The sequence below is a fragment of the Ctenopharyngodon idella genome, chromosome 17 (genome assembly GCF_019924925.1).
Source record: "Ctenopharyngodon idella isolate HZGC_01 chromosome 17, HZGC01, whole genome shotgun sequence".
Taxonomy (NCBI): domain Eukaryota; kingdom Metazoa; phylum Chordata; class Actinopteri; order Cypriniformes; family Xenocyprididae; genus Ctenopharyngodon; species Ctenopharyngodon idella.
Window position 1 is genome coordinate 6,885,145 of NC_067236.1, and position 18,301 is coordinate 6,903,445.

At 35.6% G+C, this 18,301-nt stretch overlaps 1 protein-coding gene across 2 annotated transcripts in view; it reads left to right on the forward strand.

Moving 5' to 3' along the window:
* Positions 1-2,257: 2,257 nt before the first annotated feature.
* Positions 2,258-18,301, forward strand: part of mrps5 (mitochondrial ribosomal protein S5) — a 37,643-nt gene continuing 21,599 nt past the window's right edge. The window contains exons 1-5 of one of the 2 annotated variants that reach the window (XM_051868314.1): positions 2,258-2,404; positions 8,685-8,813; positions 11,971-12,096; positions 15,583-15,816; positions 16,535-16,569. In XM_051868314.1, the coding sequence (XP_051724274.1) occupies positions 2,356-2,404; positions 8,685-8,813; positions 11,971-12,096; positions 15,583-15,816; positions 16,535-16,569 (573 nt within the window). In that variant the 5' untranslated portion in view covers positions 2,258-2,355. The remainder of the gene's footprint in view (positions 2,405-8,684; positions 8,814-11,970; positions 12,097-15,582; positions 15,817-16,534; positions 16,570-18,301) is intronic. The other variant, XM_051868313.1, reaches the window with a different exon arrangement.

Genomic DNA, 18,301 nt, shown 5'->3' on the forward strand with positions numbered 1-18,301 from the left:
CTCCAACACAACCAATCACCTCTCCTTCCTCCCGCATAATCTATCAAGATTATTCCTCTTCTGCAGATATAATGATTAATAAACATCCACAGCATGCTGACAGAGCCCTTCCAGAGGCTCTTTAATCGGTTTCCTGTCGCACTGACGACAGCTCGGGCTGTCACACAGGAAATTGGAAAAGCTTGTGTTTGGATGCATGCAGGAACACCACGCTAAGATTTTAGACAGCATTTATCAGCCCGACAGCTCTGCAAACTCTCGTCCTCTCCTTTTCTTTCTACTGCTTTTTCCCATCAGCTGCCTTTCTCTGACAGCCTGGTTCACACTGTCACTTCCACTGAAGCAAGTCTTCATGTTCTGTATGGGTTCTCTCCTCCTTCCCCTCTATCCTGTCATTCATGCCTCTCCTGGCTGTTATCTTGTGCTGTCCCTCTCTCCTGCTGAATTGACTGAGTAGTTCTTCACCTGCTTTTCTCTTTCTCTGAGTATACGTCTCAGTCAGCTCCCTCAGTAGAAAGTGAAGAGAGAACCATTTCCATGGCTGTCCCAAAAATAATGTTTAAAAACACTGAAATGTCTTAAACACTGAAAATATCCTTTCTAAGGGATTGGTAGACGATCAATACTGAGGACGAACAGGTAATTGATTGTACTATTAATTCTGCTACATCACGTTTTTCTATTACCTGAACTAAATATTTATAATTAATTATACTAAGTTATGACTGATCATTTATATTTCCCTTTTGAGCTAATTTGCTACATGTCCCTTGTCAGAAGACAATCACAAGTGCAAATGTATGAAGGCTTTTTCATATAATATAGCCTATATATTTTTTCCAGATTTCATTTGAAATTATATTTCCTTCCTTATGTGCATGATGACAAAATAAAAAGTACTATAAAAGAATTAGAGCAGTGTTATTTAAGTAGTGTATTTTTTTTGTTAATAGTTATAGTTTGATTTTATTTTTATATTTTCTGTTTTCACTTTAATTTTAGATAAAGTTTTAATAATTTTGTTGCGTAGTTTTTTAAATTATGGCTATATATTAATTTTAATTATTTTTGTTTATTTAGTTTTAGTTATTTTAGAAATTCTAGTTAAACTACACAAAAATGAAAAATGTTGCCTATAAAATAAAATATTTTATTTCAGTTAAAGTTTATTTTATTTAAAGCAAAAATGTTTTTTTTTTATGATTTTAGTTTTAGTAAACAATAATAACCCTGAATAAGATTTAAAGAAGATTAGAAAGACCCAATTTTATTTCTATTTATTTGTTTATTTATGTTCAGCAATTTTATATTGTTTTATGGCTTGTTTTATTTATTTTATGTCTGAATTCCAATTTAATGTGCAACCTAATAACCATGCCACAGTTAACTGATTCGCCAATGTACCAGTTTTTAAAAGAAGCCCTTGCTAGTGCCCAAATTTGTGTTTACATACTGCTGCATCAAGGGAGTGGAATGTGACGCAGCTTCTTACCCTATTCATTTCCCTTGATGTCCACTCTCTCTTTTTCCTCTTTATGAGCACTTTTGCACAGATTTAGACCCTCTAGTCACCTCTCTTTGGCTGGTTCCCTTGTGATTCAGACAGAACCTGAGCTGCTGATTATAGGATATGAGTCGTCTCTACTGAGCATGCAGGTGTCAATCCTCCACTCTAATGCTGTATCACAGGCAGAGCGCAGATGGGTGTAATGTCCCAGAAGACAGCACAGACATCAATGTGTGCCCTGGAGAGAGCTCCACATCATAGCCCTCAGCTCTTCAATGCAAATGTTACATTTTTATCTTTTGATGGGGTAATTCCATGCATGGGCTTAAACATCCAAAATTAGGCCCAAGTACTTATAACATGCTTGATAAAATAGCCATAAAAAAAGGACTACTTTACATAAAAATACTCACTATCATGTTCCAAAATCATATGATTTCTTTCTTGAAAGTCCTATTGTCGACATTTCTAAAAACTAGTTTACTTTATGGGCTACAAAATTATGGTTGTCCTGCTCACTGAGTGTTAATAAAGGCACCCAGTGATTGTACATTTAACCACTCTGAAGATAATAATTATTATAAGGCTATTTAAAATGTGAAATGTTTTTTTTTTTTTTTTTTTTTAATCATATATACTGCTACATTTGTGCTTTAGATTTTCGATATATTCTTTATTGTCTTTGAAAATGCCCTGTAAGAACTGAAACTGCCATTTTCTTTTTTTTTAAAAAAAAAATTAATTGTATTTATTGTAATTTATCAAAGATCAACGATTCTTCCTGTAATTCTGGGCAGGCACACGTTTGAACAGCACGCTCGCGCTCAAGGACCCCTCAGCATCCGAACATGGCGGCGGTCACAAGGCTGTGCTGTGTCCTCCGGTTGTCATTTGAAGGTGCGTTTTGATTAATAACTCTCGTTGAAGTAACTTTTTTTTTAACTGTATTGATAGTATTGGCGGTTGTCTTTGAGTTTGGTGAGAGCTTATGTAAAGAGTGTGTAGATTATAAGAGGTTTGAAGAAAACTAGTGTGAACATGCTAGCGGTAACTGTCAGAGCAGAAGAAAAATGATTTTTTTTTGTCTTATAAGAATCTTGTAGTAAATACATAACTCTAAAATGACGTATCGTCATATAGGTAGCACAAATATCTAAATACCACCATAGACATCCCTGCCAGAGCTGTCAGTCATCTCTCACACTGACCTCTGAAATTTGAAGCATGTGTAGTTATGTCATGTTATCGTATGTTCACTTGGTATCTTGTCTACACAATCTCGTTTATATTATCTTAAATATAAAGTATGAGAGTTTTGAGATGGCATTATGTAGAGAACTTCATGTAAGCAGTTGCTTAGTATGGAAGGTTTCCATGTGATTATTGTATAATGGCTTGTGTATTCATTATTGCTGTTTCAGAAACTTTAATGACTTCCATATCATATATTTGGGCTTCTTTGTTTTTATCAGAAGTGTAAAGTACCTGAAAACCATATTTGAGTAAAAGTACAGATACCTTACAGCGAAATGACTCCATTACAAGTTACAGATCACAAATTCTAATACAACTTGAGTAAAAGTCTTACGCACGGTTTCACAGTCAAGTCCCAGACTAAAATGCATGTTTGAGCTGTCTTAACTCAAAGCAACTTGCACTATCTTAAAATACGTCAGTGCCATTGTTTTGTCTCAGTATGCACACCAGTGATTTTTCCCCTAAGCCATGTTTATAAAAGCTACTTAAATGTCCTAATTTAACTAAGGTCTAATCCTGGTTTAATCTAAGCCCTGTCTGTGAAACTAGGCCTTAGAGTATCTGATTTTAACAGTACTTAAGTATATTTACTTGTACTGAAGGTAGGTTCAAAAATGCACTACTCAGGACTAAGAGACATGCCAGTACAAAAAAAAAAAAAAAAAAAAAAGATAAAAAAACAGTTGATTTGTGAAGAGAGCAATCACATTTATTTTCTAAAGTCGAATAAAACTGAACACCTCAATATTGCAATCAACACAACAGCCCCTTAACCCCACCCAACCACTAAACATACCCTTAATGATGCTATAAGCTCCACTCCAACACCAGTGTGAGACTGCTGGCCTGGCGCTTTTGTCTTCAGACTGCTGTGATGTATGGCTCTGCGGTTCTATTATTGCAAAAAGGGCATAAGTAAATCAATATCCTTCAAAAATGTTGCTTCAGTATAACGGATACATAAAATAATGTTAAGTAAATTTAAATAGTCAAAATTAAACAGTCAAAGCTAGAGGTCGACCGATATATCGGGCCGATATTTGTCTTTTTTTTAATATATCGGCATTGGCCGATATCCGTGTTTAGTAGCGCCGATTTAAAGCCAGGCACGTCCGCGGGCAGCCCTGTGTTATTGGTGTGGTGGAATGTGCTGCTGCCGCATGTGATTTGAAACTTTTGGAAGATTCAACAAAAGTACTGGGAGATAAAGGTAGCCTAAGGCTTAAATTCTGATATTTCAAAGTCCTATGGCCATATATTTACTATATATTACTAGTAAACTATGAAGTGTTGCTTCACTTAGTGAAAGAAACAACGGATAGCATAGAACCGTCGGGAACTGGCATAATGCTACAGCTGGTTGAAGGTTCGCTTACTTGTAGTTAACTTCAAGGACTGTAGTCCAAAACTACCAGCAGCTTGCTTGCTAACATATTAGCCATACATAACATATTAGTTACAAGTTCTGTTTTATTTTTCCTGTATCGGAGTCGGAGAATTTCACTCTGCTTGAGGTGGAGAAGGCGGCAGCTCTCACAAACACTGCAGCGTGATTGAAGGCTACGTTACTCCGACAAATATTGGCAATATTAAGAGAATTTGGCATTTCCAATTAATGTAAGCCTGTTACATTCTTCTAGTCTATTATTATTACTATTAGGTAAGCTACTTTTGTTTTTAAATTAATATTATAATAAATTTGCCCCGCAATAATTTCACAGCGCATCACCGCATAACTGACGTGCTGTGAGGATAATAAAAGATTAGGCAATCAGCTCCTCTTTGAAAATGTTTTAAACATTTTTAGGTCTATTATACAATGAATTAGACCTATAATTAAAATTATTAACAGTCTATAATATTTCCTAACACTGCAGTCATAAATGAAAATTAAGAGCAGCTTTAGGCTACTTCAAGCACCAACTTAAAAAAAAAAAAAACAACAAGCTGTTTAACACGAAATACTATTCTTCTCATTTGTTTCACTATATGTACGGGCAACAAGAGAAATAATGGAATAAATTAAGACAGTTATATACTGTTATCAGCATATTATGTTGAAATTCGTCTCTGAGAGAAAATGCTCCGTTAATGCAGCGTCAGGCAGCTCCGTCACTTTTACTTTCACTTTGAATACTGACCGAGGTTAAGCTTTTACCGGCATAACTTTTCCGCAAAGTTTGCGCGTTGCTTCTTGTGTGATATCCATTGGCTCCTCTTCTTGGTTGAACCCCCGCGGATTTGCGCTACGCCACTGCGCAGAAGTGTATGACATTTGTTCGGAAGCATGGTTTGATGCAGACAATAGCCGGGTTTCCATTCAACTTTGCATTAATGAAAATTCAGTATATATATATATATACAGCACAGTTATATGTCGCACAGTTATTATCCTCATTAAACCTGTCTAACATTGGCCGTCAAGAATGTCAGAAATCACTAAGAGTTTAGCACTGTCCTTGCATACAAGGCTGTGCAACATGACAAAGTTTTTAATTGATTTTTATTTATAAAGTTGTATTTTATTTAAATGTATATTTAAGTTTACATTTAAGTTTGCAAACTTGAAAAATTCAGCTTGATAAATGCTCTAAAATTTTTATGTAAATCAAGTCAGTGTTCAATAAATGATGTTAAGTTTAGAAATGTTGTGCATCCACTTATTATTAGTGTGACATTTTAGCATGCAAATGAAGGGGAAAACTTCATCTTTTGAAACGATATCTTCAAAAGATATCGGCCCTAAAAATCGGCAGCACATATCGGCCATTGGCTGACCCTGACCTCTAAACATCGGCATCGGTTATAGAAAAACCCATATCGGTCGATCTCTAGTCAAAGCCTATTTGCACTGGACCTGCTGATAGGGCTGCATGATTATGACAAAATAATCATAATTGTCGATTATTCCCTTGAAATTGTAATTGCGATTATTCATTACAATTATCACAATTCATACTGAGTGATGTCTTGAACAGCTTTATACCATTGTTTGAAGCAACTGCATGCCATATTTTTATTTAAAAATAAACAAGCTGAAAACACTTGTATTGCTTTTCTACAGCGTAAAGCCTCAAATGTCAACTATACATTGGTTTGATTTCTTCTTTAAATAATAAAAAAAAAAAGTAAAATATGCATAGTATTAAAATGTTATACCAAAACTAAAATTGAAACAATGGGGAAAAAAAACTTAAGATAATCTGTAGAAAGACAGTAGAAACATGTAGAAAAAAACACATCTTAAGCACGCAGAATAATGAAAGTGGACTTTTTTTTTTCTTTTTTTTTTGTAATTGCGCCTTTGAATAATTACGTAGTTGTGGCATCTGTAATTGTAATCACGATTAGAAATTCAATTAATTGTGCAGCCCTACCTGCTGGTTTCGGCCTCATCGTCAGCTGCAGCTATGTATTTCCATGCATCTCATGTATGAAACACCTGCGATTCACAACTACCTGCTAATGCACTCACATTCGCGTAAAGGAACCTTGTTGACAAGTTTGGGTGAGTAAGGGCAAAACACACAAGATATAGTACCTTCAGTGCCCTGTAGATGGCAATATCGCTTCTTTTGTAGCAAAAATGAACTGATGTAGAAAAAGTTAGGTGCCATGCAAAATGTAACGAGTGATAACATTAAGCAGAGTGCACACTGTATGAATTATAATAGTCCTTTACCACAGTTGCTTGTCAGACCACACGAACATGATCTGTACTAATCTCATTTTTCATTAATGTCAGTCAAGATGCATTAAAAACGGATGCACACAAGAAGACTCGTCTGGAGTTTTATGTCATTACTCTGTGACACTTTTGGTGACTCTGAGCTGCATTATATTTGGAATAGAAATGGTGGCTAGCAAAACAAAATCAATCTCAAGACGTATGTGTGGAGCAAGTGGTGGTTTGTTGTCTCACTAATTGCGTCATCAGGTTCAGCTCTCCTATTGGTTTTTCATGTAACGGTTGACGTAGAAGTTACACTGCAGGACTGTGCATGAAATCTTCTGACACTGCTAGAATTTAGTTAGATGTAAAATTTTATCTCAATGGTCATTAATCGGCTGTCAGCGAACATGTCAAACTAGCTATCAAAGATTACAGATTTTAGCCTAGGATCAGAAGAATCTTTTAAGATTCTCAAAATATGTGAACCGGGCTTTACTCATCATAAATGTACTGGAGTAAAGAGTACATATACTTATTCCAAAAGAGTAAAAGTTGGTAATATCTTACTCAGTCAAACTACAAAGTAGCCAAAAAGATACTTAAGTACAGTAACTAATTACATTTACTCAAATACTTTACACCACTGGTTTTTATTGTCTTTGTAACTCAGTAATTGCTTTGTATCTTAGATAGGGATGCACCAATGTATTGGCCGCCGATATTTATTGGCCGATTTTTGCTCAATTTACAACCATCGGCATATCGGCTGTAGGAGAAAAAAGGCCGATATAACAAACCGATGGTTTATTAATTAACTGCGTGAAGGCGCTGAGCTTTATAATGACTGTTGTGTAATCCTAGCGCTGCTGTCTGCACTTTAATGTTAATCAAATAACAAAAGATCACACACTATTCTTGACTAAATAACTTCTGTAACTTTCATAAGTGTAGCGGACCCCAATCGCTACCCATACTGATGTTTTATTAAGTTTATTTGTGTCCGTTTTTACTCCAAAAAAATTACCACAAAAGCTAAACAATACAGAGCACAAGAAGTGCGCATTAAACTCTCTCTATTGCATTATCATCCACATACAGCGAATTACTCAAATCACTTATTACAACTAACAGTAAACAAATACATGCAGATCTTATACCTTTTTGGGGGTGCTTAATAAACTGACAGACTTTAAATCTGCAAATATCTCTGAAGAACTGCATGCTCTCCATTACCCTTATGGCTCCGTAGACGAGAAAACCCGTCAAAATAAGAGTCCCGCCTTAATGAAGGACATACGTATTTAAACTTACAAAAAATATTAAAATGTATACAAAAACAAATTAGAAGATTAATCACAATAAAGTCTGTTACAGTAAAGAAGGATTAATATGTATATAATTTAAACAGTGAAGAATATGCAATGCTATTTTACATTTGTTTACTTTATTTCTGTACCTGAAAACTATTAAACCTACCTAAAAAGCACTGATTATTTCGTATGTATCTTTGTTCTGTTGTCTTTATGTAGGCCTGCTGAATGTTAAATGAATCCAATCCATGTTCAGTAAAAATTATTTGATGATGCAGTAATAAACCTGCTAGTATATTTTAATGCAGGTGTTTTTGAACTTTGCTCATTTAAAACATGATTAAAATACTATGTATTTTGATGACAAAATTTCACATAAGGGAGGAAGTGACAAATATCGGTATCGGCCAATAATTGTTTGTTAAAATCGGTATCGGCCCCAAAAAATCATATCGGTGCATCCCTAATCTTAGATGATCTGATGGAGTGTAAACAATTTATGTTTTTGGAATAGATTGTGAACTCTTATTTGTGCTTTTAAAGTAACCATCAGAAATCAAAACTGACAATTCTTATATTTTATGGAAGAAAGCAGTATTTGTTTTGATAGTATATGATTTATCCGTGCGCATCATTATTATTATTTTTTTAAATTCATCTGCACTTGTCATTTTTATTCAAAATAACTTCCCATCAGCAACATCTCTGATGATGTGTTTACTGCTGCAAAGGCAGGGCAACCTGTCACTCACATGTCACTCACAATAGCAAACCACAATAAATTCCAGATGGACTAAATCAAGACTCCATCCTACATTTTCTCGTGTTTGAGAAGCCGTTTCACTCTCATATATGTCACAATAGAGAAGAAAAGACTATCGCAACTTCCGTTTCATGCAAACTTCAAGAAATGGCCGTCTGTCTCTCTTGTCAACAGGTGTCGGAGCACTGAGAGCTCTAGGGGGCGCTGCTCAACTCTCCCACTTGGCAAGACGCAGTCCTACCCAGTATGCTCCAGTCACTGCCGCCCTGCAGCAGAACAGACATTCAAGCTTCTTCAACAAATGTAAGCATGCTATGATATGCTTTGTTTAGATGATTTTAGATGATCTCTGCTGGTACTATTGCTTTAAGGATCTGCTTTTCAAATGGTCTGTAAAATTATTATTTTTTAATTAAATTATGTTGTACATTGTTTAATTAAATTAAGGGCCTCTAATTAAATTAAATGAAAATAATTGAAAGATATTACATTAGTGTGGAAGATGAGTAAAGCATTGAATGGACAATGCAAAAACAAGTCAATATATATATTTTTTATTTCCATGTCATTGAACAGGAGCATATAATTGGCCTGCGGTCCAGTCTCCAGTCTCGTGTATTTTTAGTATCTTCAGATGGTAGCAATTAATTAAATGTTTTACATATACAGGTCATGGGGCATGGTTTGCTTACATGAATCTTGCTAGTTAGAATATTGTAGAAGTAATGCACAGACAGTGTTGCAAAGTCACAAACCATCTTTGCTGGACCATGATATCTGTATATAAATATGACTTAATTTGAGTGAATTAAACAAAAACATCTGCTTAACAGCTCTTTTATTCTAATATATGCAACCATGGTTGTTCCTAGAGGTCGGCCGATATATCGGGCCGATATTTGTCTTTTTTTAATATATCGGCATCGGCCGATATCCGTGTTTAGTAGCGCCGATTTAAAGCCAGGCACGTCCGCGGGCAGCCCTGTGTTATTGGTGCGGTGGAATGTGCTGCTGCCGCATGTGATTTGAAACTTTTGGAAGATTCAACAAAAGTACTGGGAGATAAAGGTAGCCTAAGGCTTAAATTCTGATATTTCAAAGTCCTATGGCCATATATTTACTATATATTACTAGTAAACTATGAAGTGTTGCTTCACTTAGTGAAAGAAACAACGGATAGCATAGAACCGTCGGGAACTGGCATAATGCTACAGCTGGTTGAAGGTTCGCTTACTTGTAGTTAACTTTAAGGACTGTAGTCCAAAACTACCAGCAGCTTGCTTGCTAACATATTAGCCATACATAACATATTAGTTACAAGTTCTGTTTTATTTTTCCTGTATCGGAGTCGGAGAATTTCACTCTGCTTGAGGTGGAGAAGGCGGCAGCTCTCACAAACACTGCAGCGTGATTGAAGGCTACGTTACTCCGACAAATATTGGCAATATTAAGAGAATTTGGCATTTCCAATTAATGTAAGCCTGTTACATTCTTCTAGTCTATTATTATTACTATTAGGTAAGCTACTTTTGTTTTTAAATTAATATTATAATAAATTTGCCCCGCAATAATTTCACAGCGCATCACCGCATAACTGACGTGCTGTGAGGATAATAAAAGATTAGGCAATCAGCTCCTCTTTGAAAATGTTTTAAACATTTTTAGGTCTATTATACAATGAATTAGACCTATAATTAAAATTATTAACAGTCTATAATATTTCCTAACACTGCAGTCATAAATGAAAATTAAGAGCAGCTTTAGGCTACTTCAAGCACCAACTTAAAAAAAAAAAAAAAAGCTGTTTAACACGAAATACTATTCTTCTCATTTGTTTCACTATATGTACGGGCAACAAGAGAAATAATGGAATAAATTAAGACAATTATATACCGTTATCAGCATATTATGTTGAAATTCGTCTCTGAGAGAAAATGCTCCGTTAATGCAGCGTCAGGCAGCTCCGTCACTTTTACTTTCACTTTGAATACTGACCGAGGTTAAGCTTTTACCGGCATAACTTTTCCGCAAAGTTTGCGCGTTGCTTCTTGTGTGATATCCATTGGCTCCTCTTCTTGGTTGAATCCCCGTGGATTTGCGCTACGCCACTGCGCAGAAGTGTATGACATTTGTTCGGAAGCATGGTTTGATGCAGACAATAGCCGGGTTTCCATTCAACTTTGCATTAATGAAAATTCAGCTCAAGAATATGCGCATCTGCGTGTGTTTCCATCAACTGTGTAATGCGAAATGGACATCAGCCTAATAAAATGATGTGTTCTGACCAATGACTATATATATAATATATATATATATATATATACAGCACAGTTATATGTCGCACAGTTATTATCCTCATTAAACCTGTCTAACATTGGCCGTCAAGAATGTCAGAAATCACTAAGAGTTTAGCACTGTCCTTGCATACAAGGCTGTGCAACATGACAAAGTTTTTAATTGATTTTTATTTATAAAGTTGTATTTTATTTAAATGTATATTTAAGTTTACATTTAAGTTATTGAAAAATTCAGCTTGATAAATGCTCTAAAATTTTTATGTAAATCAAGTCAGTGTTCAATAAATGATGTTAAGTTTAGAAATGTTGTGCATCCACTTATTATTAGTGTGACATTTTAGCATGCAAATGAAGGGGAAAACTTCATCTTTTGAAACGATATCTTCAAAAGATATCGGCCCTAAAAATCGGCAGCACATATTGGCCATTGGCTGACCCTGACCTCTAAACATCGGCATCGGTTATAGAAAAACCCATATCGGTCGATCTCTAGTTGTTCCCTCATCTCTTTTGTTTGTCTGCTTTTATAGGGACCTGCTATTTGAGACATAAGCTGTCTTCATTAAAATAATGCAAGCTTAAGAAAACATTATAATTATAAACAATTATAAAATTGTGCATCCAAAAACTTTTTTTAACTTTTAGAACTGCATAGGGATATGCCTTCAGCATCTCTTTCAGATGATGTGGTTGAGTGTACCAACATGGTACACTCAACTCGTGCTTTTGAATGCTTTAGTTTTATGTGCATCAGTGTGTATTGGGGATGTTTGGTTGTCAGATAGAATTATGATATTTCTTGAACTGCTTTTGTTGGAATCGGATGCCTCATTAGGCCTGGCAGGCCTCTCGGTCTCATCTAATTAAGTCCTAATTAAATCAGAACAACATCAAACAACTCCCAATGTCCCAGATTACCCAACCCCTCTAAACACACAAACACACTCACATAATATGGATGAAAGTTCATACTTGCATGGTAAAACCAACAGCTGAAATGTACTTTTTAGTGTGCAGTCATTATTTAAATACACAGGTTAAAACAATACTAAGGGTTTATTATTCATTCGTCACCTTATTTGAGCATGTTTGACTGATAATAGACTGTTAGTGATGTGGCTGTAGGTGTGTGTAATCTTATTCACATCCATTTATTCCCTTAGTGACAGCTGATGAGCTCTGGCGGGGTGTCTTAGCCGAGTCTGGTGCTGGTGCCAGAAAGGGAAGAGGAAAGAGAACCAAACGTAAAATGAAGAGAGATCTCAACAGAGGCCAGAACCTTGGAGAAGGTACATCCTACCCACAATATCATCTCACCTTTGGCTGCTTCACAGCATTGACAGAACACACTAAAACATTTTACCGAGCCTTGGTTTACATTTTTATTGCATTAAAAATCCACTTATAAGTTTTCTTGAAAGTAGTTTCTTATGCTTACCAAAGCTGCAATTATTTTATCAAAAATGCAGAAAATTATTAAAGAATTTATTAAAATATTAAGATTTATTCCAATGATGGCAAAAATGGAATTTTCAGCAGCCATTTTTCCAGTGGTCAGTTACTCATGATCCTGATTTAGTGCTCAAATATTTCTTATTATTATCAGTGTTGAAAACAGTTGTGCTGCTTAATGTTTGTGGAAACCATGATACTTTTGTTTTCAGGATTCTTTGAAAGATAGAAAGTTCAAAAGAACAGCATTGATTTAAAATATAAATCTGTTATAACATTATACATTTCTTTTCTGTCACTTTTGACCAATTTAGTGCTTCCTTGCTGAATAAAAGTTTAAAATCTGACTGACCCTAAACCATTAAACAGTAGTGTACATGGCCTTTTTGTCACTATCTCACCCAGAGAATTGGACAGGCTGTTTTTGCAACTGTTTGCTACTTTAAGACCTCTATATGTAGATTATCTCTGTTATAATTGGCAAATACTCATCATTGTAGTTCACACTATCGTTCATCAGAAATACTGTATAAGCATTAATAAGTGTGGACAAGTAAATGGTGATATTCCATTTTATTACCTGTTTTTGAACTGAGTGAGCTTTTGTAGCGAACATTTAAGGTATGTCTGCATTAGAGCTGCACAATTCTGGATAAATCACAATGTTTTTGTTTAAAATGGAGATCACGATTCTGAATAGACAACTAAACAAATTTACTATAGGGTCTGACAAAATATTAATTGCAGTCTTTTTGTAAAAGTTCATTTGAATTCATTTAAAAAAATCGGTTTGAGTGAATGATTCAATGACTCGTTCATTGTTGCCACCTACTGGTGTAACAATGTAGTTAAAACTGTCTTTATTTGAAGTGTCAAGTTACTTTCAAAAGGTGATATACTCTATTGCTACCATAGACATCAATGTTTATACCAGAACTATAAACCTTTATCCAAGTATTTGATAATTTGATTGTTTTTAACAAATAATGATACTGTGTGTGAAAAGACTGTTTGTGAAGACATATCATACATATTAGGGATGTGCATCTCCATAACTGAGGCTGATGCGATACGCATCTCGATGCATAGCCAACGATACGATACATATGAAGCAGCTACCGATGCGATACGATTCACCCCAATTACGAAGCGATGCGATTTCGATTCGATTCAACACAATGCGATATGATGCAATGAAAAAAAAATGATGCTATGCAATTCAATATGTAGGGCTCTATGAAATACTTGTAATACTCAGTTTTTATTTTTTACCAAATTCTGTTTTCTGTTCACATTTTTCTGGATTCCAATTTAATGGTTTAATCAAAAACACGTCTAATTAACTGAATTAATAAAAAGCAACTTTATTCATTTGTTTACAATAATAGGGTCCTATGAATTTTTTTTTCCAGAAATTCTGTGCTGTGTATAATTTTTCTGGTAATCAAATGAAGGCATAAAACTTTGAATCAAATTAAATTTAAATAAACCCTTTCATTTTTTTGCAAACAAAGTTTACTGTTACTGTAAAATTGTGTGATTATTCCTTCAAAACTAAAGTCTTAATAATTATTGTACTAGTAGTAGTATTACATTGTCATTAAGAAATACATTATACCGTACAATAGTAATACAACAGTAGACTACATAGTACTACAATAGTAATATGGCTATACTTCTGTTACAAGTTAATCCGAACTTTTATTTTGACGGGTTGCTGTGATCTTGAAGTTTCTGTGTGTATATGATATGACATGACAATAGTTTTTTCTCAAGTTAAATGGTAAAATGCTCACGAAGTGACTCTCAGAGCAGCTCTGGAGATGAAGTTTATGTGTTCATGTCATTATATAGTAAGATGGCAGATGCTGGAAAATACACAGCGAGCGTCATGGATGCTTCAGTATGTGTAGTAAACATATTCGCGCATCTGCGCCAGAGACACTCAGAACATGCAGGATTCATATTCAGTTTGTCTTATTGCGGTTTAATATTCACAGACACTAGTCCATATTACAATTTGACGTAAGTGTACCCTCCTACTTTTGATTTATTCATCCAAAATTCTACAAATTCCATGACATTCCGCGTCATACAGTAAACTCTGTTTTTATGAATGGATTCCGTGATTCCGTCCGTGTTTTCTGCATCGCGGAAATCATAAGGCCCTGAATATGGGTACAGGTAGTTCGCTTTTATTTCTTTGGTTCAGACAGACAGCAAATCATAAATTAACTTAATGCTTTCTGACTTCTAACGCATGGCCCTTTCACAAACAGGCCTTTGTAGTGTCATGTTAATCTATATTCTATGACTCTTGACATGCCTCGGTCTCCGTAGAATTGTGATACATCATATTCACGTAGCAGCAGTTAAAGTGGTGATGAGAGAACGCGCTTGGAAAACAGTTTAGAGAGAAGAAATCATCTATATTTAAAAAATATTGTCACAAATTATTGGTCACTTTCTAAATAATAAAAGTATTGCGCATCTACTAATAATTATGTATTAATAAATAGTTTTTTACAGATGCAGTTATGTTAGAACCGATGCATCATACAAATGCCAACTTGTATCCGATTTGACACTTTTTTTAAATCGATGCATCGCATCATTAATTTTTATACCGATGCGAATCGGTGAATCTTACCATACCTAATACCTATACATGACAGCTGCTCTCTCTGGGTAAGAGGCAGCACCAACGCAGATTTCAATATTCGCTGTGATCATTTAAAAGACATAACCAAATCATTGTTATTTAGGAATAAGAGCATGTGGGTGTTTGAATCAAGATTGATTAATCTTTTAACGATTTAATCTTGCAGCTCTGGTCTGCTTAGTACATCAAACATTAAGGATAATGCTGTTTTTTTATTTATAATAAACTCCTTAAAAAAATTACTACTTTTATTACCCACCAGATCTGGTTTTCTCTGGACAGATTTAAGGCCAACACTAGAATAAAATGGCTATAAACAGCAATAACCATTAGCTGTCCTTTTTAGTCCGTAGCATTTCTTGAGGTGTTTGTGCCCACTATGCCAGTTAATGAATATCAATCACGGCTCAGGTTCAAGTTTAGAGGTTTATATCTGCTGTTGGAATCTAACCTTTTTCTAAGCTGACATCACTCACTGAGTGCCACAGTTATTGAGTGGAATTATTTACTTTCACTTAAAACGACCTCAGGGGAGTCTATCAATTTATTTTATTTTTCTTCCTCTCTCACACTTTCTCATGGAGGCTTTTCTTGAAAGAAGGTATGAACCTATAGTAACGTTGAGTGCATGCACTTAATTGGTTTCTTGTGTCCTCTTCAGGTCGTGCTGGCTACTTGTGGCCCGGTCTGAATACTCCGGTTTATAAGGATGGGTCCATCCAGAAACCCTCACAACGGGGAGAGGCAGAGCAGAAGGAGGTGGCAGCAACCCTGCAACGCCAGAGGGATGAATGGGAAAAACGTAGGAAGACCAAGATAAAGAAAGAGAGGGGCTGGACCGGCTACTCCTGGGGTGGGATCAGCCTGGGCCCTCTGGATCCGGGACCCAATGGAGGTGTGTGTACGGGGACGGCTTTTTGATTTGTCCCATTCTACAGAGAATTCTTGCTCAAGGAGATGTATGGATGTATACATGATTTATAATGAATGTATCTGAAATAGTCAAACACTTTGATTAAAAAGGGTGTGTACACACTCTTTGACCAAATCGTAAGATGTATGGCAAAACACCTGCATCTACACGCAAAGGTTGCTTTAACACTCACACACTCAGACATGGTGAAACGAGATGCAGAAAGTGCAATCTCCTTGTAATTTACACAGCTGTTCATCTCTGTTCTGCCGCGCCAATGGATTTCCTGCCGTCTGATTGGCCGATGGGATGTAGGTGCAATCTCTTGTAGTCGTGGTGATGGATTGCCCAGCGACTGTGAGGCCTCGAGTCTAAATCATGTCTAGATCTGCTCCAACAACTTCTCACCCCTGAGTCACAACAGCAACACCCCTTCCTTTAAATCGAGGAAATATGCTTGTCTCTCGCCGGCAAAATGAAACACCTGTAATGAGTTACTGCAGCAGCCGCAGAGCCCTGGGGTTAGAGGTCATAACAGAACGCTCACATAATCTCATTTAACCTGTATGCTGTCCCTGATCAAAAACAAATAGGCTGTGTGAGCCCTTTTCAGCAATCTCAACCTGTGCTAATGACTGTTGGTGTTTATTGTCATTTATAAAAAGTTGTGACTTTGCTTTGTCCTTTTTTTTTCCTTTAGAAACTTACGAAGATTTTGACTCACGCGTGATAGAGGTGAGTACGAACAGAACAATGCATTTTGTAAACGTGAAACTGCTTTAAAAACACATTTAGTTTCCATAATGTTGCATTTCATGTACTTGTTTAGATTTTTTCCCTGCTTAAATATGTTTTAGATTTTTGTCGTTTATAAAGGCTGTTCTACAGATGAGTGTTGCAAACTAGCTTTTACTACAAACACTTTGATACTCGCAATGAATATAATATAATATATACATTTCAAACAGTGTTAAATCAAGTAAACAGTCTGTAATAAAATTAGGTCAAATAATCAGACTAAAAGCAATAGCACAAATAAACAATAGAAAAAATTAAATAAACAGTTCTTTTCAGGTTTTTCAGGTAGATCTAACAGTAGTTAGATATAGATTAGGTACAGCAGTTGAATAAAGTAATCAAATGTAAAATAGCACTGCATAGTCTTCACTAAATAAATTAAATACAGATTAATCCTGATTAAAGTTACAAAAGTTATTCAGTCAAGAGCATTGAGTGATTTTTTTTCTTTTTTCTTTCTTTCTTCCTTCAGTGAGTCTGTTGTTTGATTATCATTAAAAACACAGAAAGCAGGAATATTAGGCTGCTGTCACTTTAAGACTAATGCACGGATCCAATATACTGTCTCAACTGTTTACATTCACTTAAGACTTAACTGACTGTTTACTATGATACTAGCCAAAGATGGGCATTTTGACATAATTTCACAGCCCTGTCTGTGAAACCGGGCCTTAAACTTTGTTCATCAATCAATCCTGAAGAAATATATTCATGGTTTCCACAAAAAACTGTCTGTCTATAATTAAGCAGTACAATGTTTTCAACATTGATAAGTGATAACAGTAAGAAATGTTTCCTGAGCACCAAATCAGCATATTCAGAAGGATGTCACACTGAAGACTGGAGTAATGATGCCTAAAATTTAGTTTTGCCATCACAGCAATAAATTACATTTTAAAATATATGTAACACTTTATGTCGAGAAAAGGCTTTTAAATGCTGCCTTGGTAGGTAGCTAAATAGGTTTGGAACAGAGCTAGTGTGTTAGTGATGATGTCAAAGAGATGTGCTTTGGAGATATTTGCAGCATTTCATCATTTTTGAATTCAGAAGAATCATGTTTGTTGTTTGGTGTGTGTATCTCCCTCATGTGTGATTGTATGCGTGTATCTCAGAGCTTCTGAACCACTCTCTTGAACTCCTAAGTCGGGGCACAAAATCTGCTCAGCACAAAATTATCATGTAGTGTGGAGTGTCTGGAGAATTATCTAATTATACACAACAATGAACGTTTGATAAACAAATCTCTGTGTAGAGCCCCTGGCTGGCACCATAAGACTCATTTGGCAGAAATGTTGCTGAGTTTAGAAAGGAAATCAGTACAGCAATTCACCTCGGGTCCTCGTCTCTCTTTCACTCTGCTCTCTTTTCACTCTACTGCATTTTGCATATTGTCTTTGTTTTGTCCTCTGATTCTTTCATTTCCATAAAGCTTTGTTGGCAAAGAAGTGGACAGCTTTACAGTCAAAGCGTTTTTCTTTTCCTATCTGAACACTGCAAGGAATCAGACTGAAGGCTGGCGATTTAGGTGAAGTGATTTCTTTCTCTCTCTCTCTCTCATTAGCTGTTTTAAAATCTAGTGATCTGCCTCGGTGCCTACACAGACAGCTGCCTTACATGCCAGCCTCTTAATGAAACTGAAATGAACCTCATAAATGACTTGGAATAC